The 26,353-nt window shown below is 44.9% G+C and overlaps 1 protein-coding gene across 7 annotated transcripts in view; it reads right to left on the bottom strand.

Annotated features, from left to right (window-relative positions):
- The window catches only part of ERG (ETS transcription factor ERG), a 136,397-nt gene that overhangs the window by 84,694 nt on the left and 25,350 nt on the right, over positions 1-26,353 (bottom strand). For 5 of the 7 annotated variants that reach the window (XM_032101117.1, XM_032101110.1, XM_032101112.1 and 2 more), the window contains exons 2-3: positions 23,936-24,024; positions 14,287-14,374 (exon numbers count right to left, since the gene is read on the bottom strand). In XM_032101117.1, coding sequence (XP_031957008.1) covers positions 14,287-14,325 — 39 coding nt within the window. In that variant the 5' untranslated portion in view covers positions 14,326-14,374; positions 23,936-24,024. Of the gene's footprint in view, positions 1-3,704; positions 3,887-14,286; positions 14,375-23,935; positions 24,025-26,353 lie in introns of those variants that run through there. The other 2 variants (XM_032101115.1, XM_032101106.1) reach the window with 2 other exon arrangements.

The raw sequence follows: 26,353 nt of genomic DNA, 5'->3' as shown, positions 1-26,353 counted from the left end.
CTCCAAAGCCTGCCTGATAGATTTAATAGGACTGGTTTTGGAGGCTATCTATCATTTTCGTTTGGCGTGAATATAAATCCAAAAATCCCTTGATCCCAAGAAGGCACTGAGGAGACTCAGTCAAGATTTCAGAAGGGATGTGCTCCTTAACTTGGAAAGTTGGCAGATGATTTAACTTCATTAGCAAATTTGACAGTGCCGTAGGAATTTTCCAAAAATCAAAGAGCCCTTTCATAGGCTTCCCTACCCAATACTCAATCCAGTGTCTAAGAAAAACATTCAGCCCTCATTAATTAATGATATCAGTCCGAATAATGTCAGATTGCCTCAGAGGCCTTGCCGGGAGGGATGAATCACACCCAGCCAGCTCCAAGGCTCTCCCTCTGACAAACTCCAGTGTGTGATGACGGAAAGCTCAGCCTGGAAACCTCTCACCCACGGAGTCCCAGCAGCCCTCACCCCGTCTGAGGTGTGTGGGGCACACTTGGAGAGGCACCCTGGCTGTATCAGGAAGGAAAATATCATTTTCGCCCTGCTTAAAGGGTACTGCACCTCTCCGTGTACTTTGTGTGGTGGATGCAAGAACGGACTGCAGAGGTCCACTCATTTTTGGGATTCCCAGCAGAGTCAAGATCATATCCAACAGCAAAATACCACTAAGAAATCTCTGTGTCTGATTTTGGCTTTTACCAAAACTACAAACTGAAATTTCTCACAAGCCCTACTCAGCTGATCCTATTCCAACACAGGAAAAGACACACCAGCTGTCTCTGTAAATGTACAATTTTACTGAAGCCATGATTATGTATGAAAACATCCAGACTGCTTCCAGAGTGCTCTGTCCTAATATTGACGTAAAATTGCCTCGTTTCTATTTGCAATGTGATCACAAATCCACGATTGGAGTTTTCCACGTATCCACACTCTGCTTTCTGTTTCATCAGTCATGAACGTGAGGTTTGGTAATGTTTGTGTATCACCATCTCTTCACGTAAATGCTGCATTCCTGGGCCTCATGAAAGATCTCCAGGCAAGAACAACCGCATTGTTTAACGCGTTCACATAAATATTTATCCGCAGACGTTCTCCCTTTCCCCTCACGATGGCCACGGCTGGCCAGGCACGAACGTCACCCCCGGTGTCCCGTGGAACAACCCGGTCCTGCCACGAGGACCAGCCTGGGGCTGAGCCCAGCTCAACCTAAACACGAGCTCAGCAGAAAGGCCCGTGTGGCTGTGGGGTCCCGGTCACAGAGGCGAAGTGTTGGGCAGACAAAGCTGAGACTTGTCTTTTTTTTGTGCACTGTTTGTTTATCCGCTGCACACGTCGTGCCTGGTAACACGAAGCCACCAGTTTCGGATTACAAATATACCATAAATGCCATAAGTGATTTATTTTTCTGCTGCGCCTGGAAAAGCAAATTTGGCGTTTTTCAAAAGATCTTGACACTGATGTATTCTGATTGCCACTGCAAATATAGATGTTTTTGTTATGCACAAGCACCGTTTTGATGTGACGGCCAAAGCTCTCGGAGGGTTTGATTCTGAGAGATGGAGCCTTGAGAAAGACCCATCAGATTTTGGGACCCCCGCCACAAACAATTTTCAGTTCAGTAGGACTGCTCTGAGAACAACTTTAATGTGCTGTTTACTCTGAGGCATGTTGGTTCTAAAAGCCACTGACAAGTTTCACACACAAACATTTGTGTTTGGAGGAGGCGCTGCCAAGCAAGCCTGTAAAAACCATTAAGTCTAGAATTTGTTATTTCGCTAAAGCATTCTGAAAAATCACACCGAGCTATTGCATTTTGAAAAATCTGGTAAAGTTAATTTCACCCCTGAAATGTGATTTCTTTTAAAATCCCTTTTTTCCTCCGTAGTCCCTGCCAGAGGATCCACCCCAACATCTGGAGAGCAGAATCCAGGCTGACAGACTAATGCACATGTGGAGGAGTGCGTCTGCTCCTTTGCCGCTTCTCAGGACAGACACATTGTCTCCCTCTCCTTCTGCCTGTCCCCTCCTTTTCTTTTCCTTCTTTTTTTTCCCCCCTTCCTTTAATAAGACTCCACATGTCTTGCAGCTCTCTGCTGCGAATGTGACCAGGATGTGATATTGCCTTGCACCGACACACAACGTCTGGCTTAGGTGATACCAAGTTACTGCCCTGGCTTTGAATGCCTGCAAGGTTATTAACCAGCACATCTGGCTCTCTCCCTAGGAGGGTGAGTTCTGCAGTGCCCCAGGAATTTCTTTCATACACCACTTTTATTAGCTTTTCAAAAGAATAAGGATTACCACTGGAAGGGAAGACTTAGGTCGTTTGCAAACATATTGGTCCCCAACCTGCTTGCCATGTTTAAGAAGCAACAATAACCAAAACTCGTTATTTGACTTTCAGAAGTAATCTTCCTTCATCTTAGCATAGTCTTATTGCTCTTGGTCTGCTTTACTGAAAAAATGGCTGTGATTTGTGATAAATAGAATTAAAAAAAAAAATGACATTACAGAAAGCCGCAAGGATAACTCAGTTTGGAAATAAAGCCCCCAAAACATTAATTTCTAATCCTATTTTTCCTGCAGACCTCACTCAATGATCACAGAAGGGAAGAGAAATGTGTTTCAGGCTTAATCAAAAGAGAGAAGCGCACGTGCAGGTCCAGAGAGCAAATTTATCTCCTTTGCCCACACATGGAAGTTGCACAGGACGTGAAGTTTGAATGCACAAGTGATATTACTGTAATTTCCCATCTGGACATCCCTATTTCAGTAATGCCAGAGAGGCCTTTTCTGGTTTCATTTATGTCATTTCCGAAGCAGTTTAAGACAAACGGGAAAACTACGAAAAAAAATCCATGTGGGGTTGTTACAGAGGGAGCTCCCCAGGGCTTTTCCTTCTACCTGCCCAGCAAAGCTGAACATTCCTGGCCAAAGTTCTCCTGAAAAAAACTCGGGAAACACCTGTCCAGCTCCCTGCCTGCCTCGCAACCCACCTGGAACTCCACCTTCCCAGGAGGAACGTCCACCACCTGCCACTGCTGAGCACACCTCGAGTGCAGACAATATTCTCCATGCAGAGCTAAGCAAGCGCAGAAAAAAACCAAAATTGCTGGCCTTGTTAATTAATCTCCCTTGGAAGCCACGTGAGGCCAGATTTTCGGAAGCTGTCGGCACTCAGCAGCTCCCATTGTTCCAAGTGGGAGCTGTTTGGCACTCCCAGCTTTTGAAGGGCTGCTCCTTCACGTAGGTGTTTAAATGGGAGCTCTGCTCTCCACTAACCTTTCGCAACTGCTTTTGGCCAGGCTGCTCCTCCAGAAATATCCCATTGCAAAGACCAGTGCAAGCACTCACAGAAAAGTCTATTTTAAAACTGAGCATAAATAGCCCATACTCCTCCAGCCAGGGAAAAGAAACAACAATCTGTGATTTCCCCAGCCAGGCAAAAAGTTCACAAACTCCAGTAAATTCATACAATGAAAACAAAACAAAGACTCCTAATTATGCAAATGAAAACAGTGAATGTTTTCAAGAATGTCACAACCTTACGTGGGGATTTCTGCCAAACGGAGCAAGAATTCAAATCCATCAGATAAAATCCTGATTTCTTTAGATGAATATCCAAACAAAAGGGATGCCTAGTTGAAACTCTAAGCATAAATTCTATCACCAGACAAATTACAGCCAACAGAACATAAAGATCTTCTCACCTCCTCAGGTCTGAATCTTCTGAAAAGCCCACCTTGGCAGCCTTAGACTTGGCATTATTCAGTCAGCTCCAGCCTTCAAAATAACCACGACTCATTTGGTCCACTAAGGCTCATGGAAATCCTTACAGGGTTTTTTGTTGCGCCTGCCTATAAATTGCATTGTCTTCTTAAGGCTTCCTGTCCTGCAAACAGAGGCACCAGCACAGAGATTCAACTGAGATTGTTTTCCCCCTCTTCTGCTGCTTTTATTTAACACACACACCAAAAAAAAAAGGGGGGGGAGAGAACTGGTAGAAGTTCCTTACAGGAGTTGGAAGAGGACATCTGCAGGCAATTTAACATGAGGGTTTGTTTCTGTGTCAGCTGGCAACCCCTGGATAACTCTGTCATGTAACTTATATGCTAAAACATGATGTAGGACAACCAGTGAGATTGGGTAAATATGGCAGCACATCACTTTTATTTGATTAAGATTTATACTTTTTCGAAGGGAGCAGCCCTGCCATAAACTCTGAAAACAAATACAACCCTGGAGCTGTGAGTGTCCCACCCTGATCTTCAAACCCACCTTTCTGCTGCCGCCCAGGAACAGAAAACAGGTTTTTTCAGGTGGAGAGGAGAATTTCTCCGTTCCCTCCAGATTCAGCAAGGATCCAGCTCATCCTTCTCTGCAGGTGACAGCAGCAGAACGTGGAAAGGCTCAGGCAAACACGAGGCTGAGCCCACAGTTTGTGCCTCGGTTCACTGCTCCCTGCCCATTCTGAAAGGCAGCTCAGGAACACAGACCAGCATTCCAAGGGAGCTCTCTGGAGACAACCCAGCTCCCCAAGTTCCCCCACCCCATGTGTTTAACTTCCTCCCAGCCAGAAGAATCTGGTCAAGTGAGGAAAGCTCATCCATCCTGGTTCCACTTGTGCTCTTGCATCAGATCTTACATATTTTGACATTTACAGCCACGCATTCGAATTGAGGCCCTGATTAGATTCAATTGGTGAAATTACCTTCCTCCCCTTCCCTTCCCCTTCCTCTTTGTGTGTGTGCACACTTTGGTTTAGATTCTTAGTAATTTAAAAATCAATCTTGCAGTTAAATGTTTAATGGCATAATTGCTCCTGTTGCCTAAATTTGTTTAGTTTGTGCTTTATTAGCATGTAATAACTGAAAGTATATTTTCCTCTGTCTGAGTTAATAACATCTCTGCGATGGCTGATGCACTGTGAGCCGGCTGGCTGCAATTCTGGGACAGCTCTGGGGGAGCCGCAAAGATTTTCTGAAGCTGTAACTTAGGAGTTGGTGGCTTCCCTTAACTGAATCCTCAGTTGGCCTCCACTTGCGTTTTAAACAATTTTTTTGTTCATTTCGAGTTCATTTTGAGGGCCTCTTAGTCCAACTGTAGGGCAGGGAAGCTCTGTTGTCCCAGATCTGGCCACGTGTGCCAGCTGTGTCACACAGGATGGGTCAGGCTGGAAGGGACCACAGAGGGTCACTGGTGCCACCTCCCTGCTCCAGCAGGGCCATCCCAGAGCACAGGGCACAGGGCTGTGTCCAGATGGCTCTGGAATATCCCCAGGGAGGAGACCCCAGAGCCTCTGTGGCCAATCTGCTCAGGGCTGGCCCTGCCCAGGGCAGCAGTTCTGCCTCCTGTGCAGGGCAATTGCCGGGCTCAGGCCCTGCCCGTGGCTCTGGTGCCGCTGCCGGGCCCCGGAGCAGAGCCCGGGCCCTGCCCTGAGCCCTCCCTGCAGCCAGGGACAGCCAGGGCTGAGGGCCCCTCTCAGCTGGGGCTCCTATTTCTAAAAAAGAGCTAAATTCAAGTCCCCTTGTGCTTAATGTAGCTACACCAAGTCCCCATGCAAAGAGTGGAAAGACACAGGTGCTTCCCAAGGAAAATTAACCCCTCCCTAATACAGGTCTCCCCCTTTCTTTAAAAAGGGAACCCAGATAATGCTTAAAGTAATTGAATGCTTTGGGAAGGAAGAGACCTTGAAGATCATCCAGTTCCAACCCCTTCTGCCATGGGCAGGGATACCTTCCACTATCCCAGCTTGCTCCAAGCCCTGTCCAACCTGGCCTTGAGTATTTCTAAGAATGGGGCAGCCACAGCTTCTCTGGGCAACCCGTGCCAGGATTTCTCCCATACTATTCACAGCTCAGACAGGCCAAGTTTCTGGGATCTTGGAAAATCTCTCTATGTGACCAAGTCAGTATGATAGAAACCTGCATCAGCCCACTCTGGAGGGCTCACGGCACAGATTTACCGCCTTCCTTCCCAGTGCTACTTTGAATTTGCAATAGCAGGTTACAGTGTCCCACCAAACATTTACTGCTGTTCAAGGAGGTGATAATGACTGCCAGCAAGTTTATCTCTTTGATCCAAGGCAATCACAGATGATATGGAATATACAACACACATGCCAAACACTCTTTTAAGCCTCAGCAGCAGAAGAAATTTATCTCTTTCGTGTCACAAAAAAAACCCTACTGGAAGCAACAGAAGCACTGGCCTAGAGATGTAGGAGAGTAGGGTTAGATGGGATATTGGGCAGGAATTGTTCCCTGGCAGGGTGGGCAGGCCCTGGCACAGGGTGCCCAGAGCAGCTGGGGCTGCCCCTGGATCCCTGGCAGTGCCCAAGGCCAGGCTGGACATTGGGGCTTGGAGCAGCCTGGCACAGTGGGAGGTGTCCCTGCCATGGCAGGGGTGGCACTGGATGGGCTTTAAGGTCCCTTCCAACCCAAAACATTCTGGGATTTTATATCTTACAGTAAAACTCACCCACATTAGCTGAATTTAAACATGCTGTAAATCTGGAGGGCAACATTTGGAGTTTATGGGTTATTAGGCAGCAAAAAGTTGAATTTCTGAGCAGGACCTGGTAGTGAAGAAAGCACTATAGAGCCTCCTGGGAACAGAACTCACTGGCCACACAGACATGGGATTTTAGGGGCACAGCAGGCACCCTTTCTGCTCTTCTAGGTAAGGACAAGATACACTTTTTTGATTAATAAACAAAATTGCACCAGGAATATACATGCTGCACAGAATCAGTTTCTCTTTCTAATTAAACACGTATGGAAATACCCAAATATTGGCTGCTGACTTGAGCCAAAGAAGATTTTCCACAAGAAGAATTTGAATTGTCTTGGGAAAGAACACTGGGAGTCTGAAAAAGTCCTACAGAACAACAGGGAAAAGACTTATGGCAAATGATAAAACAGCAAGTTGGTGAAAGGTATCTAATCAAATGCCCATAACTGTTTATGAGGTAATGTCTGTATTAACAATCTAAAGAAGGGGATAAAACAACACATCAGCCAAAGATACTGCACCCCAAAGTCAACTTTGGGACACCAGCAGGATGGGTGAAATGATCCAAAAGGGTCTTGAGGAGATAAGAACATGGGTAGGAAATAAAGTAAAATTTCAGATTTAAAGAGGACGGGGTTTAGTAGAACCTGAAATATGAGATTTTCTGAAAAGGGAGGGGAGGGACGAGAGAGAGGAGGAGGAGGGAGAGTGAGAGAGAGGAGAGATTCATTTCTGAACAGATGAAGCACATCACCAAGTCCAAGAGGATCATCCATCCCTGTCTGGGCTGCTGGAGCAACAGTCCCTGGGAAGGTAATACCTGCTAGGTATTACCAGGAGCGTAACAAAGTGGTCATTTGTGACCACATTTGTGACCAAACAACCAGGACAGCTGAAAGCAGGGCTGCATGCAGAGGTGAGGGGCAAAGCTGCCTGACCCCCCACCACCCAAAATGGACTCTGAGCAGAACTAATGTGCACAGGCTGTGGGTGCTTGGCAACCTCCCCTCAGCTCTCCCTATGAATCTCCCTCTTTAAGAAGGTAAGGAAGGAGGAGCAAAGTTAGTGTGAAATTAAGGAATCCGTACAGAGCTGATATACAAAGGTTTGCCAAGGAGGGGAGCAGGGCGGCTGAATATGAGGAAATGCTTCACGGTCGTGAATCATGGGGAATCATCTCTCAAGTAAGTTGAAGGATGACCCATTTCTTGGGATATTTGTGGCCAGATCAAGACAAAATACAAATCCAGTGTACAATAAACAGCGAACTCTGACTTGCTGGGAGACAATCTCCACACATCTTCAGCAGTTGCTCTGCAGATCTGTGCGAGGATAGTCCAAGGCAGGTGGTTTCTGTAACCAGTTTTCAAGGAAGAAGGACACAGTCCTTTAGAGAGTCCCAAGTCTGCTGCAGAGCCAGAGCTTCTTGCACCCCTTCTCTTCAGTCATCTCAATGAAGCCACACACAGAAGCGATGGCCTTGGAGGCACACAACAGCACTGGACACTTGGGCTTATGGATTTGCTGGCCCCACATGCCAGGGTGGCCAGGACCTAAGGAAAAGGGGACAAATACTGTGGCAGTGGGCTTGAGAGACGTTTACAGGCCGAGATTTGAGAGCCCTCAGTCCCACTCCAGGCTCCAGAGCAGAGCAATAGGAACAGGAGGAATCTTCTTTCTCAGCGTCCCCAAAGTATAACCGGTTTTGTTCCTGTTCCAGTTTGTCTCGTCCGTCTTTCCCAACTTCTTCTCGTAGCTTCTCCCCACCCTCAGCTTCCCACCCTGGCTCTGGTTTCCATGGCCATCCATTTTATGATTTCTACCCATCACCAGTGGAAATGTTGAGACTTTCAACCGTCTGGCAGACTGCAGAAATGAGATTTAAACACATCTGACTCCATGTAACAAAGGGTTTGTGTAAAGCACATCTATCAGCCAGAGCTCTGAAAATGCATTTGGTGCTCTTTAGTTTGCTCTTTCCTGCTTATGAAGAAGATAATTTTTGTTTAAAAATGGCCCCACTTAAGGAATTATCCATGCCATTAGTCCCTATAACAATAGAGATTAAAGTCTCTAGACCATCCCCTATCAAAATAACATACTCTTCTTTGAACATGTCATTAACACTGTTTTCCATCTGGTTGTTGGCAGCAATCTTGGATTTGCTCCCAATTGCTGAAAGTTCATCAATTACAGCACACAGAAGCCATTATCTCTCTTTTCCTTTAGCAAGGAGGTATTTGCTCAGGCAGACAGAAGAGGTAGAGTTCAAGAGAAAAGAAAAAAAAAAATAAAAAGAAGGAAGAATTTACTCACTGGAACTCTGTGGCAATCATTTGGTTACCATCCAGAATTTTAAGCTGCTGAGAAGTGAATCACAATTTCTGCCTAGGAGGGGATTCTAGAGTTCAAATCCAGTAGTGATTCTGGCATTATTACAGGTATCTGATGTGTGCTGACACAGGAGGGAAATAGCACAGCAAATTGAAGCCTGGCAGTGTGGGAGCTCTGAATGAGCACGAGAGGGGAGGAGTGCCACCCACACCCATGGTAAACTCTGTTTATGAACTCATCCATGGCAAACTTTATTTTCTTGAGGACACAGAGTAAGCTGTGGTGATCATTCAAACAAGGAGCACAGTGACACTCAAACAGTGGTTTTACCCTGTCACTACTAAAGCAAGGGAAGAGCTTTTGAAGTTTCTCCAGAATAATGAATGAAGTCCACAGTGAGGGGTAAGAAAAAGGGATGGAGTTACAACTGTTCAGCTTCAGGGGCTGCTGATACTAAAACCTTTTCACATCTGTCATGGAGCAGGCTGGAGTTATTCCTGAGCAGCTGTCAGGCACCAGTTTGCAGCCCAGGTAACATCCAGGAGCTTGTTCACCTCCATGCTCTGGGGCTAAAGGCACCTTCTGCCAGTGAGAGGCCACTGCAGGACTTTTGCCCATCACCAATTCCTGCCTGGAGGAGGGTTGGCTCATTAGTCAGCTGCTTTCAGGAGCAGTTATTCCGTATTTTCCAGAAGGGATGGGAGTGTGTTATCACCTGGTGGCACCCTGTGATTGAGCAGTACTCCATGCTCCACATGGATCACCTCCTCATCCAGGCTGCAATGGGTCTCAGTTTACTTCACGTGGGGCTTTGGGCAAAGCTCTTTGTATCCTTGGCTCGGATTTCCATGCTCTCACTCCCAGCTGAGCTGCCCAAATATTGCTTTATAAGCAATGAAAGAAGTGCTTTAGCCACGCAAAGAATCCACGAGGACCAGGCTTCTGGCTTAGGAAAGACCCCGAAAAGAGGTGGGGGTAAAAGCCTGGCTTTATCCTCCTTATCCTGGAGGATAATACTAATTCTGTTGTCCTTCCCTTCTTGTCCCCCTGCCTGTTCAGGCAGAGACTGTATTGTGCATACAAAACTCCCAGCATAACAAAGTCTTGGATCTTATTTAGAGACTCAACAATTCCAGGAAAAATAACAGATTATATCAGACCCAGAATACGCTCCTTAACAAATAATACCAGCTCAAAAAAAAAAAAAAAATCAGATTTAACCATAACACAACAGATTAGGTACATCCAGCAGCATCTCTACACTGCCACAATTTGAAATCTAACACATTCTTTGGCCAACAAAAAGTTTTGTGATACTTCCAGTGACAATATGGGATGCTGTGCACAGAAATGTGGATGTGCCACCACAACTCAGGCAGAGCAGTGCTAAACTCAGAAGAAACAGCTATGGAGTAATTCTTTTATTTCTCCTGAGAAACCACGTTTTCATTCATTGTAGTATCAGGAACAGCTTCTAGATTTGATAACCCAAATTTGACAGATTCGGAGACAACAACCTCAGTAACACCCACAGAACAAATGAGGTTGTACAGACCAGCTGAGCTTGGCTTGAAACGTCTGATGCCCTTTGAGAATTTTTTTATCAAGAATGTCCTCTTTGATTAAGCTGTCTGGGGTGTAAATTGTTCCCATTCTTCACCTGCTGCAATGAAAAACCAGGGTGTGCCATTAACCCATCTCTTCAGCCAGCCCACATCTCAAAATCATCACCAACGAACAGAAAAATCAACTAAATGTGAACAGACCAAATCTTCCACCAGCCTTGATTCAATGAAAATCACACCATTATCCCAGGATAAATACCATTCCTGATAAATACAGTAATTTTTTTATCTCCAAACCATGCCCTGCATTCTCCTCTCCCAGTGAGGCCCAAAGGAACAGCAGTAATTTGTTTTTTCTGAGTATTGGTTCCACAAAATCCCCTCACAGTGATGGCACGAGCTAACTAAAGTCAAACAAACATTTGACCTTTCCTGAAACCAGAATTTAACTCTTAAAAAAATAAAAGGTTTATTTAAAGGTCAGTATTTACAAAGCATAAATCCCTAAAAACAAAACATGCAAATCTCAGGCAGCATTTCAGAGTTTTTCTGTGACTATGGTTGTAAGAACTGGAGTTTAACGGTAAGAGAACAACAAAAATATCACAATAAAGTGTGTGTAAATGACAGTCTTGCCCATAAAAAGCCACAATTTTATTGATGTGAGGAGTCTTATTTCTTCCGGTCCCCTTACAGGCACTAAATGTGCTCAAAGATCAGGGTCAGAATTCCCCATATTTTGCTGAACTGAAACTGAAAATCCAAAAACATCCATAGTTTTTCTTGTCCACATCAAATGTTTCTTTCCTTTGCACTTGGACAAAACACAAGGTGGTGACTCAGGTGAAATTACACATTAGGGAGCCACAGGGTCACCAGACCAATGTCAGATGCTTCATTCAAGCTGAAAAATGTAAAGCTTAATCTTTAGCATCTCTGGAATGAAGCTGCCCAAACAGAACGAGGACACACACTTTGAGGCTTTCCAAACATTCCCAAAATTGGACAGGATCTGCCTGGGTGCAGAATGGGTGATTCTGGGTAAGAATCCAGCTCTTACCATTTCCCATTCAGGAACGGAGCATGAGAACATTGAGATCTGTTACATTTTCCTCTTGGTAGCAGAAAAGGCTGATTTCAAAATAGCACACACAAAACTCACACGAAGCACATGAAATCCCCCTTTCTGAAAAAAAAGACATCTCTGAGTATTCATCTTGCCATATTCATGTATCTTTTGCATTACTTTTCCACACATGTTCAGGCAGAAAACTTAAATCTTGAGATCTGTCAAATCTTAATAATCCAGACACTTCCCAGAAAGTGAATTTTCAAAGTTCCAGCTCTAAATGTGCATGGATGGGGCTGTGTCTGCTTATTGAAGGATATAAAGAAACAGCACCACGTGACAGAATACAGTTAATTAAACAAAACCTGATCAAGGATGACTGTAATGAACCCGGTTTGCCTCTTCTGCTGATAACAGCAATGAGAGATCGTAGAATCATAAAATCATGGAATGGTTTAGGTTGGAAAAGACCTTAAAGCTCATCCAGTCCCACCCCCTGCCATGGGCAGGGACACCTCCCACTGTCCCAGGCTGCTCCAAGCCCCAATGTCCAGCCTGGCCTTGGACACTGCCAGGGATCCAGGGGCAGCCCCAGCTGCTCTGGGCACCCTGTGCCAGGACCTCACCATCCACAGGGAGGAATTTCTTCCCAATATCTTAACCCAAATTTTCTCTGTTCCCCCTTGTCCTGTCACCCCAGTTCCTGATGAATTGTCCCTCTCTGGCTTCCCTGTACCCCCTTCAGATTCTGGCAGGCTGCTGTGAGGTCTCCACACAACCTTCTCTTCTCCAGGCTGAACAATCCCAGCTCTCCCATCCTGTCTCCATAGGGAAGCTGCTCCCCTTATCAACTTCGTGGCCTCCTCTGGACTTGCCCCAACATTTCCATGTCCTTCTCATGCTGGGGGCACCAGAGCTGTGCTCAGTACAGACAGAAAAGACCACCACACCAAAAAGGCTTTCCCACATCCCCTGCACTTTATCCTGGCTTATTTTTAAGAATGTAGCTATGTCCACTTTTAAAGCCTAAATGACCCGAGCATCCATGGCAGCTTTCCAGAGAACGTGTTTAGACCACAGCAGGCCCTAATGACATAAACAGAAATCAGAAGGATTTGAAGTGGAGTTGGCCAGCTTTCCTACCCCAAACACAGCATTAAAGTAATTGCCTTCCTCACACCCTTTTTCAATAAACCAGCAACTTTGGGGTGATGTTCTGCTGAGAACAGGCTCCTACAATTCCCTCGAACACACCATTACAGAGATTTTTATGCAGCTCTCTTGCTGTAATAAGATACTTTCATACCCAGCCTTGCCCTCTCCCACTAACTCCTGTGGTTACAAAAACCTTCCTCGGGCACCAGTTTTGGCAGAAAGCATGAAACTGAGTTATTCTTTATGTTATTTCTGCTGCTGTGGGCATTTAGACAGCATGAAGAGGTACTAAATCCCCTTCAGTGTTTTGAAGTCTTACTGGCTGTAACCAAGTTGTAGGGAGACTCCTTTTTGGGGGGGATGAGGGCTTGTTTTTCTGCTCTTTCCATAAAAACAACTGAGGACCAGAAGGCTGTGGAAGTGCTGGGTTTGGAAAACCTGGAGAGGGGGAAAGAATGAGCTCTCCCACTACAACAACTCATCCTAGTAACTAAACATGACCCAAAAACAACACAGAGGGATAGAGAGAGAGAGATTCTTTCATTCACTGCGTTTTACAGAAAAAGGGAGTTGTATAAAACAATATTTCATTTTTATTCTATGCTTCAGTTAAAAATAAGTTGTAAAGTGGAGCTTTTTCTAGAGAGAGCTGCTGAGTGGTAGATGGCAGCCAGCTGAGGAGAAACTCCATGAAAGGTGTTGCAGAAAATGTAACTTCAAAGAAAAACAGACAGAAAGGCAGTCAGAAAGAATGAAAGAGCCCTTAAAAGTCATCCAGTGCCACCCCTGCCATGGCAGGGACACCTCCCACTGTCCCAGGCTGCTCCAAGCCCCAGTGTCCAGCCTGGCCTTGGGCACTGCCAGGGATCCAGGGGCAGCCCCAGCTGCTCTGGGCACCCTGTGCCAGGGCCTGCCCACCCTCCCAGGGAACAATTCCTTCCTAATATCCAACCTAAATTTCCCCTCCTTCAGTCTGAATCCATTACTATTTGTCCTATCACTCCAGTTGCTGATTAAATTTGTGTGCAGTACTCCAAAATTACTCATTCCCTGCAACAGCTACACCTGCCAGGTCTCACAGGTTCCAAGTCTTCCATAAAAAAGGGTAAGAAAACCACAGTAATAATAGCAATAATAATAATAATAGTCATAATAGAGTAAAAACAAACATTTCCTTCTGAAACGTAGCAAACCAATGCTGGTTTTAAAGCATTTTAAACATTGCACTGAATCTATGGAAGGGATGTTTGTTTGGCTTTGAATATTTGCATTATGCTCATTTTCCTTCTTCAGCTGAATTTAATGTTTGCCACTGGATGTCGTGGAGCAGAATCAGGGACATAAAAATCCAGTATTTTTCGAGGAGGTGTATTTTATCAAACACACCAAATATTAAAGGATGATCAAGGTGGGTTAATTTTAGAAAAAGTTATCTTTAAAATATCCACGTACTTCAGAGCAGATCACACAGGTGTCAGCAACAAAGACTGCAGGGCTGACTCAGACAATACCATGTAAATATTGAGGAATAAAAAAGCCCACGTGGGGCTGTAGCACAATTTATAAACATGCAAGAAAAGCTGTGGTATGTGTACATATTCTTTAATTTTATGGCTCTCCAAACATCTGAGGACTTGCAATAAACAGGAAACTAACCTTGATGTGAGCTGCTGGATCTGGGACAGTCTGAATCATGTCCTTTACCAGGCCAACGTGTTTACCAGGAGCTCAGATCCCAAGGCAGCTGCATAACCAGAGAAACAAAAGTCATATCATTATACTTTAAATGTTTATTTTCAACAGAAATCTCTTTTTATGGACTGATAAGCATCTTTCCTTCCCCAGACCTCCTTGAGACTCAGCACAGCTGAAGCTCTAAGACATTTCTGTCCCCATAGTGTTGAGGATTTATTTCATGCAGGAGAAAACACTCAGCTCTGAAATTCTCATGGAAAAAATGGTCTTTATTTGCAATGTACAGTTTTCCCAAAATAAGAACTTGGGACATGCTCTGCCCTGCCCAGCTCCATTATTCACCTGGGATATCAGAGATTTCCACAAGCTATTCTTCCCAATTTAGAAACACACAGCAGGACTGGGACAGATCTGCAGCTGATATAAAAAAGGACCATTTCACTGAAGCTGTGCCCATTTACAAGAGCTGCAAATCTGGTCCAGACCCTCAATTAACAGCACTTCAGAGCAGGGATGTTCTGGAATCCCTTATCCATGTCCAGTAATCGAGTGCACAGGGGCTGGGGCAGGTGGGGTGAATTTGTCTGCATGTGTAGGGGGTGGAAAACCATTAAAGCACTTTAAAATAACAACAGCATTTAACGTAAATAATGGAGAGTATTACTCAGTAACTTGAACACCAAATAACTGTTAATGAATTGGGATAAATAAATCAGGAAATTAGAAAATGTGGAAAAATGTAGGAACATGAACATCATTTAAAGTAATCATCTTTTTCTCCACTTTACCTAAAAGCCTGGAAATTCCCATTTTTCACACAAGAGTTTTCCTTCCGCCCATGACCTCAAAGTCAACTTTTAAAGCAGCAAGGCACTATCAGGGAAATAGTAATTTTCCTCAGCATCAGCTTTTTTTATTTCATTTTCTGCTCTCACATTAACACTAACTTGGAAATCAAATTGCATTTTTACCTAATGGTTTAGGAGAAATACTGCCAGACTGACACTGAGCTGCAGCTTGCCTCAGAGACAGCGACGTGAGGGGACCATCTATGATCTATGCAAGTTTAATTTGCACAAATTGCACTGAAAGGTGCAATTAAAGATATCACCACTCAGATCTTAACACAATTCCCTCTTACTACTTAAAACAGCCAAGTTCTCCCCCTTCAAATCCATGGAAACAAAGTATTGATTTGCTGGCCTATTAAAGAAATCCCTTAACAAGCCCAATTCCCTTTTTGTCCATTTTTCCCAGCTATCTGTGGATGATCAAATGGGATAATGACGTCATGGTTTTAAATGAGGCTTTTTCTTTCCACAGAACTTCAAAAGCAAGAGATGCTTTTTCAGCAAAAGCAAAATTTCACCAGCAACATTGCTCAGATTGAAGTCAGACAGAAACACCAACAGCACTGACGTCCTTTCAGTTCCCTCCCTCCCTTCCCCAGTAAATCCATGCCTGCCACATCCTCACTGGATTTATGGGATTCATATTTTAAGCTTTCGAAACATCACACACAGGCTCTGGAAACTGCTACGTTTCACATAAACTGGGCAGAAAAATTTTTTGAACCCAGTGTTAGATCATGTTGTCAGTGTTTTCATACTCCCAGCACTGTGCTGCCACAACAGCACCTCGCCCCCAGTTAAAGAAGCCCACCCAGGAAAGGGGATTTGTGCCATGTCCAGATTTATTTTGGTCTCTCTAAAGCCTTTGCTCCATTTCCAACAGCACCTAGACTTAGAAAATACGTGTTGAGCTCAGAGGTGGGAACCCCATCCCAAAAATGCCTGGTGTCACCCAAACAGATCTTCCTCTCCGAGCTCAGTCTTGAAGCTCTCGGGGTTAAAGAGAAGTCATTTGAGCTATTCCAGGCCACTCATTTCACATATTTTCCCCCAAAAGATGGATCCTTTATGGAAGAGAAGATGACAGAGAACATTTGCAAACCAGTTGCCAGCTCTGCACCACAAGGAATGGGAACCAAAGACAAGCAAATGTTGTCCAACATGAGTTGGAAAAGTGCATTCTGGACATTTGACTTTTGCCCTGTACTGTTGTGAACTTACAAGAGGGGAATTCTGCTTTAAACTCAGCCTTTGGCAGTGTATTCTTCTTTCTCACCTGGATATTCAATTCTTGCTACTCTAAAGGGGGACAAGTCCTTGTCTGCAAAACACAAGATTTTTATCTTTTCATCTCTGGAAATTATGGCTAAAAAAATAGCTGTGACAGTTTTCCTTGCTTGTTCCAAACAGAAATACAATTTCAATTATTTCAGCTCCACCTTTACGGGCTGGAATTGGAAGCTTCCAGACATCTGGTACTAACTTGCTGAAGCAGATGGTATCTATTGCCAGGCCCTCCTCCACCCCCACCCCAAATTTCATGCTGGTCATGTTTGTGCTTGATGGTCTGTTACAGGGTCTGCTCGTGGCTCTAGGGCTTGCCCCGCGTCCCCTAAATGAGCAGGATTTTAAGGCAAGAGCCAAAACTGACACTAAAGCCTGATTTAGGGAGACTCTTTTCAGGAAACTGAAACAAGGGAATTACAATGCAAACTGAAAGTTAAACATTTGCTTAAGTGCCTTCCTGATTTAGGGTTATCCTGGAAGGATATCCTGGACAAGGCTCTGAGCAACCTGGGAGAGTGGAAGGTGTCCCTCCCTGCACATGGCAGGGGGTGGAAGGAGATGATCCCTTCCAACCCACACTATTCTGTGGTTCCACGATTCTACAGAAGGACGTATTTGTAGCCACAGAGCAGGTTTTCTTACACTTCCCAGCATCCTGAGTCCAGACTAGCATTGATTAATCCAGCTTTAGCAGTACAGGTTTTTGGGACTGGTTTCCATCCATGCATCCAAAGTGTCACACGAGAACAGTGGCACTAGTAGGAAGTAGCAGTACTTGAGACAGGAGATGTAAATTCCTCTCTGATGCTTGGGACAGATTAAAATATCAAGATTGAAACAAGTTATTGTACAAACCAGCCAGAGCTGGGTGTGCCAGTGCTACCCCTCACAGGAGGAGACAGATAAGCTCTGGAGCCTGCTGTCTTTCTGTGCATGCGTTTGGGGAGTTGTGTAAATACATCAAAGGGTTGGGGAATCGTACAGATCTAGAGCTCACCAGATGTGATTGCATTGTTCTTTCCTTCCTGTAGATGTATCAAGAGGATCAAACTTTTTAATGGACACATATATCGCCGAATTACTGAGAGGCTGAACGTCCCCTTTATACGGGGGCTATATATAAACTTCTCTTGTGCATTTTCTCAACTCGCAGACAGGAATTTAGGTGCATTTTCAGTAACTTGGCATGCTGTGCTCACCTAAAAACCCCAGCAGTTCTTCCTGATGTGTTCTAAACCCTGCACCAAAGTGCTGCAATAAAGCATGACCGGGCAGTGAGCAAGGCTGACAGAAAAGGGCTCCAGGCCAAGCTCCGGCAATGCGACGCCCACGTGGAGCAGAGCAGGGTTGCAGCAAACATTAACACGGCCTGGGCTGCTCTTTGCCAGGAATGAACATGGCCCAAATCACAAATAACAGAATCACTGAGGCTGGAAAAGCCCTCCCAGTCCATCGAGTTCCAGCTGTGCCCCATGCCCACCTTGTCCTCAGCCCAGAGCACTGAGTGCCACATCCAGGCCTTCCTTGGACACCTCCAGGGATGGGAACCCTCTGGGCAAACCTCTCTGGGCAGCCCCTTCCAATGCCTGACAACCCTTTCATGAAGAAATTCCTCCTGGTGTCCAACCTGACCCTCCCCTGGAGCAGCTTGAGGCTGTTTCTTCTTGTTCTGCCCCTTGTCCCCTGGGAGCACCCTCCTGTCAGAATTGTAGAGGCTCCCCTGAGCCTCCTTTTCTCCAGGCTAAAAGTACTTATTTGCACAGGGAAAGATATTCAGAATACAGCCACAGTTGTAGCCAATTCTGGATAATGAAGGGCTTTTTAATCAACAGCAAACGAGATGCCAGAATCGCTGGGCCTGATTCCTGGTGCACTGAAAGCAAGGACAATATTAAATGGTGAGCCAAGCACAGGCTGCCCGGGAGACACAGCTCTGCCTGCAGGACAGGGGCTCTCTCCAAGGAATCTTGTGCCTCTGCTGCCTGAGATGTGACTGTCAGACAGGAGAACAGCTCTGAATGGCACTGACAGAATAATCAATCACACAGGGCTTGAGGAAAGCCCACCCTTTCCTGTGACAGGCACCCAGCACCAGGACTGGCACACACACACAAGGGTGCACACTCTGGTGTGATGAATAACCACAGTGGCATCACACCAAATTTCTACCAGCATGACTTGGGATGGTTACCATTACTCACAGGAGGTGAATCCCTGAGCAGCTATGCAGAACATCCCAAGTCAGTGCCAGCAGGACTTCCAGACCCCCTCACACTGTCATGCAATGGGACTGGTCACATATTTTAAAAGAACTGATGTTTTTCAGCTGTTGGAAAACTTTTGAGACGTCCCTTGCTGGATTGTTTGCTCAGGAAATCTCTTTTTGTGTGCCTGGGTCTCACCAGCACTGGTCAGACAGTGTGTACCACAGAGAAAGGCTGGGATAGTTAAAAGGCAGAGCACTATAAACCTGCTCTCAGTGGTGTGCAAGAACAGCATAAGCTCCTGTTGCTGCAGGTTAGAGCTGCACTTTTTTTGTAGATAAATATGCCACATGTGATTTTCAGCCTTTCTGGACACCTAAAATAATTCCAGTTATGGTGAGAGCCCTTGTATAGCGAATTTAAGCCAAATTTAGGCTTGCTGCACTTTAGAAGCAGCCTACAGGTCCAAGGATCCCCTAAGAGAAAACCAGAGTGCAGTTATTCCCCTGTGCTGCTGCTTTATTCACACCATAGGGCTGTATTAAAATAATTACACTGTTATTAATTTATTTAAATTAAGTCCTTTAACAGGACTATGAAGATAAAAGGTGAAATCCTCATCCACTGAAATAAACTGTTTGAACCAGCCCAGAAATTCACCCACCCTGCCACAGTTGATGGGAGCAAAACTCAGGAGCAGAAGATCCTTAAAAGCCTGCAATTTGGGAACTGCTAAGCAAACAAAGTAACTTTCCTGCCCAGCATGGTACTGTAAGTTTATGCCTTCCCTTCTCTAACATTTCTAGGTTTAGAAGAAGGTGCTGCAGCTCCTGCTGACACCTGGGGTTTGCCAAGAAGCTGAGGGGACCCCCAGGAGGGGCTGAGGCAGCCCCAGCCCCTTTGTGCCCTCCAGACATGGATTTCTGGGGGGAAAAGGCTCAAACATCAAAACCCAGCAGTGACCAGTGAAGAAAGGCCACAGAAATGTTTATAATTCCTATTTGTAAAGCAGGTAAGTGTGAAACACCACAACTCTTCCACTGGCAGGGAGCTATGACACAGAAGAGCTGCATGACATGAGCTCAAAGCTTTTGTGTTTAACTTGTGGTTGGGTATAACCACTTCAATTTTGGGTTGGTTTTTTTTTTCTTCTTTCACTGTAACATGTGTTTTAACAGCCTGAACAATAAAACCTTGAGGAAAGGTCTCCTCCAGAAATGCTACTGCTAAGGCTGCTCACATGCAGTCAATATTTGCTGTTAGGGTAAGATTTGATTGCGGGTGAATACCGTATATAAAACAACAGTAAAGGACAAGAAAACCAAAACAGGAAAAGATGTGTCAGCCAGGAGGTTTCTTCAATTTTCCATTCTCAGTGCTAACTTTTTGTACTCACCCTGACCTTGCAAGACAGAACCCACTGGCAGTGTTATGCACTGTCTGATGTGCTTAGTTCTTCAGGAGCAATTTAAATAAAAGTATAATTCACTGATAATTTTCCAATTACATCTCTTGATAGTTTGGATGGGGGATTCTTTAATAATATGGCATTATTTGTTTAAAAAAATCAGTGGGAGAAATAGAAGCTGAGTGGGGCTGGTTGACCAGTGGGGCTGCTCTCAATGCTGGCAGCAAAAAAATTTGCTGGATTTTTCACTTTCAAGAAACACCTCCAGAAGTTAATCATGGACTCAGAGAATGGTTTGGGTTGGAAGGGACCCTAAAGATCATCCCATTCCACCCCCTGCCATGGGCAGGGACACCTCCCACTGTCCCAGGCTGCTCCAAGCCCCAGTGTCCAGCCTGGCCTTGGGCACTGCCAGGGATCCAGGGGCAGCCCCAGCTGCTCTGGGCACCCTGTGCCAGGGCCTGTCCACCCTCCCAGGGAACAATGTCTTCCCGATACCCAATCTAACCCCCTCCTCTGGCAGTGGGAAGCCATTCCCCCTTGTCCTGTCCCTCAATGCCCTTGTGAAAAGTCCCTCTGCAGCTCTCTTGGAGCTCCTTTAGGCACTGGAAGGGGCTCTAAGGTCTCCCTGGGGTCTTCTCCACGCTGAACAGCCCCAACTGTGTCAGTGTGTCCTCATAGGAGAGGTGCTAAATCTCCTTTCTCTTTTTTTAAATTTTGGTTTTTTTTAGAATTTCTTTCTGGAAATAAGGAGAACTTGCCCCCCCCCAGCCCTGCTCTTGAAAAGCCTCCCGAGGATTTGGTTTCATGGCTATGCTGGCAAGTTCTCTCCCTCACACAAGGTTAACACTGTTTCTGTCACTCAGATGAAGAATACTGCTCTAACTGGCAGCAAATCCTCTTCCTGATGGGATTCCCTTCCAGCAGCACCAGCTGGAATGCAGCGAGTCCTGGTGCCCCTGGAGACCTCAGGACAAGGCAGGAGGAAGCAGTCCCAGCTTGTGGCTGCAGGTAAGACCTGCTCCTGCTGAAGCAGCTGTGGGTTCAAGCTGACCATGACACACCACAACTGCAGTATCACCCCAAGCAAGTCAGTAACCGAGGGACAAGCCACTGTCACCACCTGTTTGGGAAGCACAGATGGCCAGAGTTTGGCTGGCTCTGGACTGACAGCAGTACTCCATGTCCCTAAAGTCTGTGGGGACAAAAAAGGATGGAGCAATCTGAGAACATGTCTCTGCCATCTGTGTCTGTGTCTGGCCCTTCTGCAGTTCATCGACACTGAACATGGCTTTTCTTCTGAGTACATTTTTCTTGGAAGGGTCAGTTCTCCTACAGAAATTCCCCCTCTTCCCCTCTCAATGCAGAGCTGATGGAGAAGGCACATTTCTGTGCTACCACCCAAAAGTGTCTGTGCAGCTACTGCTTATCTCATGTTCCAGCCCATGATCTCAGGGGAGGATACGGCCCTAAATTAGCTCATTTACAGTAGGAACTTTAAACTACAGCCAAAAATATTTGGTTTTATTAGTACTCCCTATATAGTACGCCTCTGACCAATAACTTGTTTTATTTATTTTTCTGGCGAATTACCATGTTCTTATTCAAAGCCATAATGAGGATTATATATCAATGTGGAATGCAGAGCAGCCATTCCTGAAACTCCCAACTGCATATAAAAGAGTTTGGAATTCCCCAAACACTATCTCTTCAGCCCAGGCCACTTACAAATGTGGTTAACATGAATGAAGTAATATCTTCGGAAAGGAAGGAGACTTTTGAGTCACGTCTGACACATTTAACTGCACCAACCACTTTCCAGAGCTCAAGATTTTGACTGTGTGTCTTAACACCAGGCAGGGGTGTTTGATAATGATCACTCCCTGATGCTGATCCTGTTGCAGGATACTTGGACACACACATGGGATACCAAGGGGAGAGCTAAGGCAGCTATTCAAGACTTTGTGCCCTCCGAGTTCAAAACCACAGAGGTCACCAGCAAAGTTCTGAAACCAAGTCAGATTTGCTGCCTTTCTGTCTCATGCTAGAGCTGCCCTGGCAGATTTCTGTGTTTAATTATTCAAACTCAGATCAAGTCCCAGATTAGCTGAAGGTGTGCACCAGCCATGGAGTAACCACCACGTTGTTCCTGACTGCAGGCTGTAATTATGGACCTTAGCTCTCTACAGAAATACAACTTTCCGAAGAAAAATATCGCATTGTGGAAAAGCAGGATGACATCAGGAGAGATATATAGTGACAAAGAGTAGTTTCTCATTTACAGTCATTCCACTGGTTAAAGCCCAAGAGTGTTTCAAACATTTTAATTGGTGCTGCACTTAAAATTACATCTGAGGAAAGATACACAAACTGTTTGAAAAAGAATTAATAACAAATTACTTCGAGGCTGAAGCCATAAGCTAAGAAAAACTCACACCTTTGTTGGAAAGATAAAAACAAATGGAAGTGTTTTAGGAAGTGAAACAACAACATCCAATTCAATTATAACAAATTATATATAGAATCATGGAATCAAAGAATGGCTGAGGTTGGAAGGGATCTTAAAGCTCATCTGGTTCCAATGCCCTGCCATGGGCAGGGACACCTCCCACTGTCCCAGGCTGCTCCCAGCCCCAATGTCCAGCCTGGCCTTGGGCACTGCCAGGGATCCAGGGGCAGCCCCAGCTGCTCTGGGCACCCTGTGCCAGGGCCTGCCCACCCTGCCAGGGAACAATTCCTGCCCAATCTCCCATCCAGCCCTGCCCTCTGGCACTGGGAAGCCATTCCCTGGCTCCTGGCCCTCCAGCCCTTGGGAATTGTCTCTCTCCAGCTTTCCTGCAGCTCCTTCAGGCCCTGCAAGGCCACCCTGAGCTCACCCCAAAGCTTCTCCTCTCCAGGCTGAACAATCCCAGCTCTCGCAGCCTTTCCTCCCAGCAGAGCTGCTCCATCCCTCTGCTCATCCTGGTGCCTCCTCTGGCCTCTCTCCAGCAGCTCCACGTCCTCCCTGTGCTGGGCCCAGGGCTGGGGCAGCTCTGCAGGTGGGCTCTCATATCACCATCCCATGGTGGGTGTTATCAGCTCCTTCAACCTTCCTCGGCTTGTGCCTCTTGGACCTTAGGGCCATTTTTTAGGAAAGATTGCTGGATTGGACAATGCAAGCATTCTGCACTCACTTCTGATTACTGAATTTTCCCGAGCAGGAAGGTTCCTCTGTGAACCTGAACCTGATGTACAGAAGATTGAACTAGATCCTCTAGCTGCCCTCTAGCTGCCAGACACCTCTGCCTCTAGTTTTAATTTTGTTCACAGAAGATCTGTTTCTAATAATCCTGTGGAAAATGGGACAGAATCAGGACAACTTTTGCAGCACATGCACACCAATTCATATTTTCAACCACATTTCAGCATGGAGCACAAATTGATGGCATAGACGTAACAAGCAAACAGTAGTAATTATAAAGTGTCATAAATAATTGTGTAAACACCTCACAGCCTTTTCAAGGATAACTACTTGATTAAATTTGCATAATCAGACATTTCATACACCATGCACTTTCAATAATCACTGAGTATATTAGACCTGTATATTATTTACTGCAGATTATCCAACAGTTCTGTCAAACCCAGAAGAGTCCTGAATTGTTACAATGAAAAACAGTATCTACAAACTGGACAATCATCATTTTAGGGAGATCTAAAGTGTAACGACAGTTTAGGAATACATGAGCAAGGAAAAAAAATATATTGAAAGCATTTTCTCTGCTTTCAATAAATTTCTTCAGTTGTCATATTCAAGAAATGTATATGTTGTTCAGGAACAGAATGTACTGGCACTGAATCTGTTGCATGCAAGCACTCACTTTTGGGGATGCAACAAATGTTTCTGTAATCTGCCCTGGAAAGTCGTCCTCCTTTTTCTCCCCCCTGGTTTCTGCGGAGGCTTCTTATTCTAATGAGGGAAAACACAGCTTTAATGAGAAATAGAATTGATTTTGTTTCCTGTGCTTATGGAGTTGCTTCTGTTGGTCCAGGGGGCTGCAAAGAGCAGAGGGAGCTGCCTGTCCTGGGGGAGTCACCCATGAGGCAGCTCCAGTGAACACCTTGGAATCTATCCCAAGGAAAGCCCAGCTCTGGAAGTGTTCAAGGCCAGGGGCTCAGAGAAACCTGGTCTATAAAAAGTCTCCTTGCCTGTGGCAGGGCATGGAATGAGCTGATCTTTAAGGTTCCTTCCAACCCACACCTTTCCATGATTCCATGGTAAACTGATGTAGTTTCCCAGCCTCTACCTGCACACCCCAGTCATGACCTAAAAGAGATTAAACTAAGTTGGACCTAAGGTGCTCCAGGGAGTGTGAAAAGTGAAAAAATATGTGGAAACTTTCCCAAAAAGAAGCCTGGCACAGCTAAGGACACTCACAGAAAGTGAAACAACACCCGACTGAGTTGCACAGCTTTGTTTCCAAAGGCATTTGTGGCACCTGCTTCCCTTCTCCAGGCATGTCTGGGTGTCCCCTGCACTGGCAGAAGGATGGGGATGGTTTGTGGGATATCAGGAGGGATGGATGAATCCTCTGTGAAAGATTAAACAGAACAGAAGCGTGGAAGGTCTTTCAAATCCCCTGCAGGGCTTTTCTGTTGTTTTGAAACTCCACTCTCAAGATGGCAAAGAGGCTTCACAGGGAACATTAACACAAACAACATGACTGGCAACACCATTTTTTTTTTCTTAAAATACTCTTAAGACAAAGTGTAAATACTTGTCGTGATCCTTCTTCAGCATATTAGCAAATACCACCAGCTTCCAGTGGAAATGATCATCTGACCACAGAAAAAAACTGAACACCCTTTGAAGTTCTCCAGACCAATCCTCCTTTCTGTTACTAAATGCTTTTTTACTCCTTTTGTATGTCTTTGGCACAAAATCCTTTTTTTTTTAATTTCTCTTTTTACTTGTAGCACTTTCAGTTCAGATGTTGGAAAGCAAAATCAAAAAAAAAACAACAAACAAAACCAGACCAGCTGTATAAACACAAGGTATTTAAGAAATAAGTGACTTCCATTAAGTGTTGACCTGGACTGCAAAAACTGTTCAAATACACAGATCAGAAAGACTGGCACCTCCACTGCACCTTGAATCTCACTTTATCAATAAAAAATGTTAATGCATTGCAAAAATAGAAATATGCCACATCCTCAGCAAAAAAGTACCTTGGAAGGATATAAGTCATCTCCAATAATGCTTTGATTTGTGACCTTCACAGCTTTGTTTTCATTTTTTATTTCAAATGCATCTGAAGAATGTCTATAAATAGCTAATACTGACCGAATGCATAATTTTAGGCTGATTTTTTCAGCATCTGGATTTTAAAGTACTTTGCTGGATGAAACATGGACCTGTCATCCGTGAAACTGTAAAGTTCAGCGCTTAGAAAAATAATATTTTAAGGATTTAAATGTATTTGCTAATAGTGAGTGTAAAGCAGTAGTATTAAATTTATAATACATTACTGAACCTGCAAAGCAAGTTTGCATGCAAAAATGGAAGCTTGACTTAGAAATTCAAAGAAACAAATTTCACATGGAAAAAAACCTCATTATTTCTATATATATTGCAAGGGAAATGCCTGTGTTCCTCCTCACACACTAAAAACAGAAGGAAGAGGAATGTATTTAGTTCACCAAACCTGAATTCACAGCAGGCAAAAAAAAAACTGCAGCAAAAGCAGCACAGAGAGTTTTGTATGTGGATAAGAGAAAAAGAAATATTAACAATTATTATGTGTTTTAATTCCAGCTGGAGGAGAAAAGTAATTTCAGGGTTAAGGCAGGTCCAGTCCCCCTTTTCCAGCAGAACCTGGGAAGGCCCCAGCATGGAAAGGAGATAGAGATGCAACCATTCTGGAAGCAGTTCTGCCAAAACAAATGGGGATAGTTGTAATGTCTAAAGACATGGAGTCATCACAGAATCCCAGAATGGTTTGAGTTGGAAGGATCTTAAAGCCCATCCAGTGCCACTCCCTGCCATGGGCAGGGACATCTTCCACTGTCCCAGGCTGCTCCAAGCCCCAATGTCCAGCCTGGCCTTGGACACTGCCAGGAATGGAATATCCACAGCTTCCACAACCTCTCTGAGCAAGAATGAGTAGAACTTTGCAAGGATAAGGCTGCAGTTTCCTTCAGGCTTAGCTTGAATTCAAAATCAGGATTTAATGGAACAAATACTTATGATCCAGACTCTCCATAGATGTAATAGGAAGCTCAGGAATGGGATACAGGAG

The sequence above is a fragment of the Corvus moneduloides genome, chromosome 2 (assembly GCF_009650955.1).
Source record: "Corvus moneduloides isolate bCorMon1 chromosome 2, bCorMon1.pri, whole genome shotgun sequence".
Taxonomy (NCBI): domain Eukaryota; kingdom Metazoa; phylum Chordata; class Aves; order Passeriformes; family Corvidae; genus Corvus; species Corvus moneduloides.
Note: the sequence above shows the minus strand (reverse complement) of the source record. Positions and strands in the feature narration are given on the sequence as shown.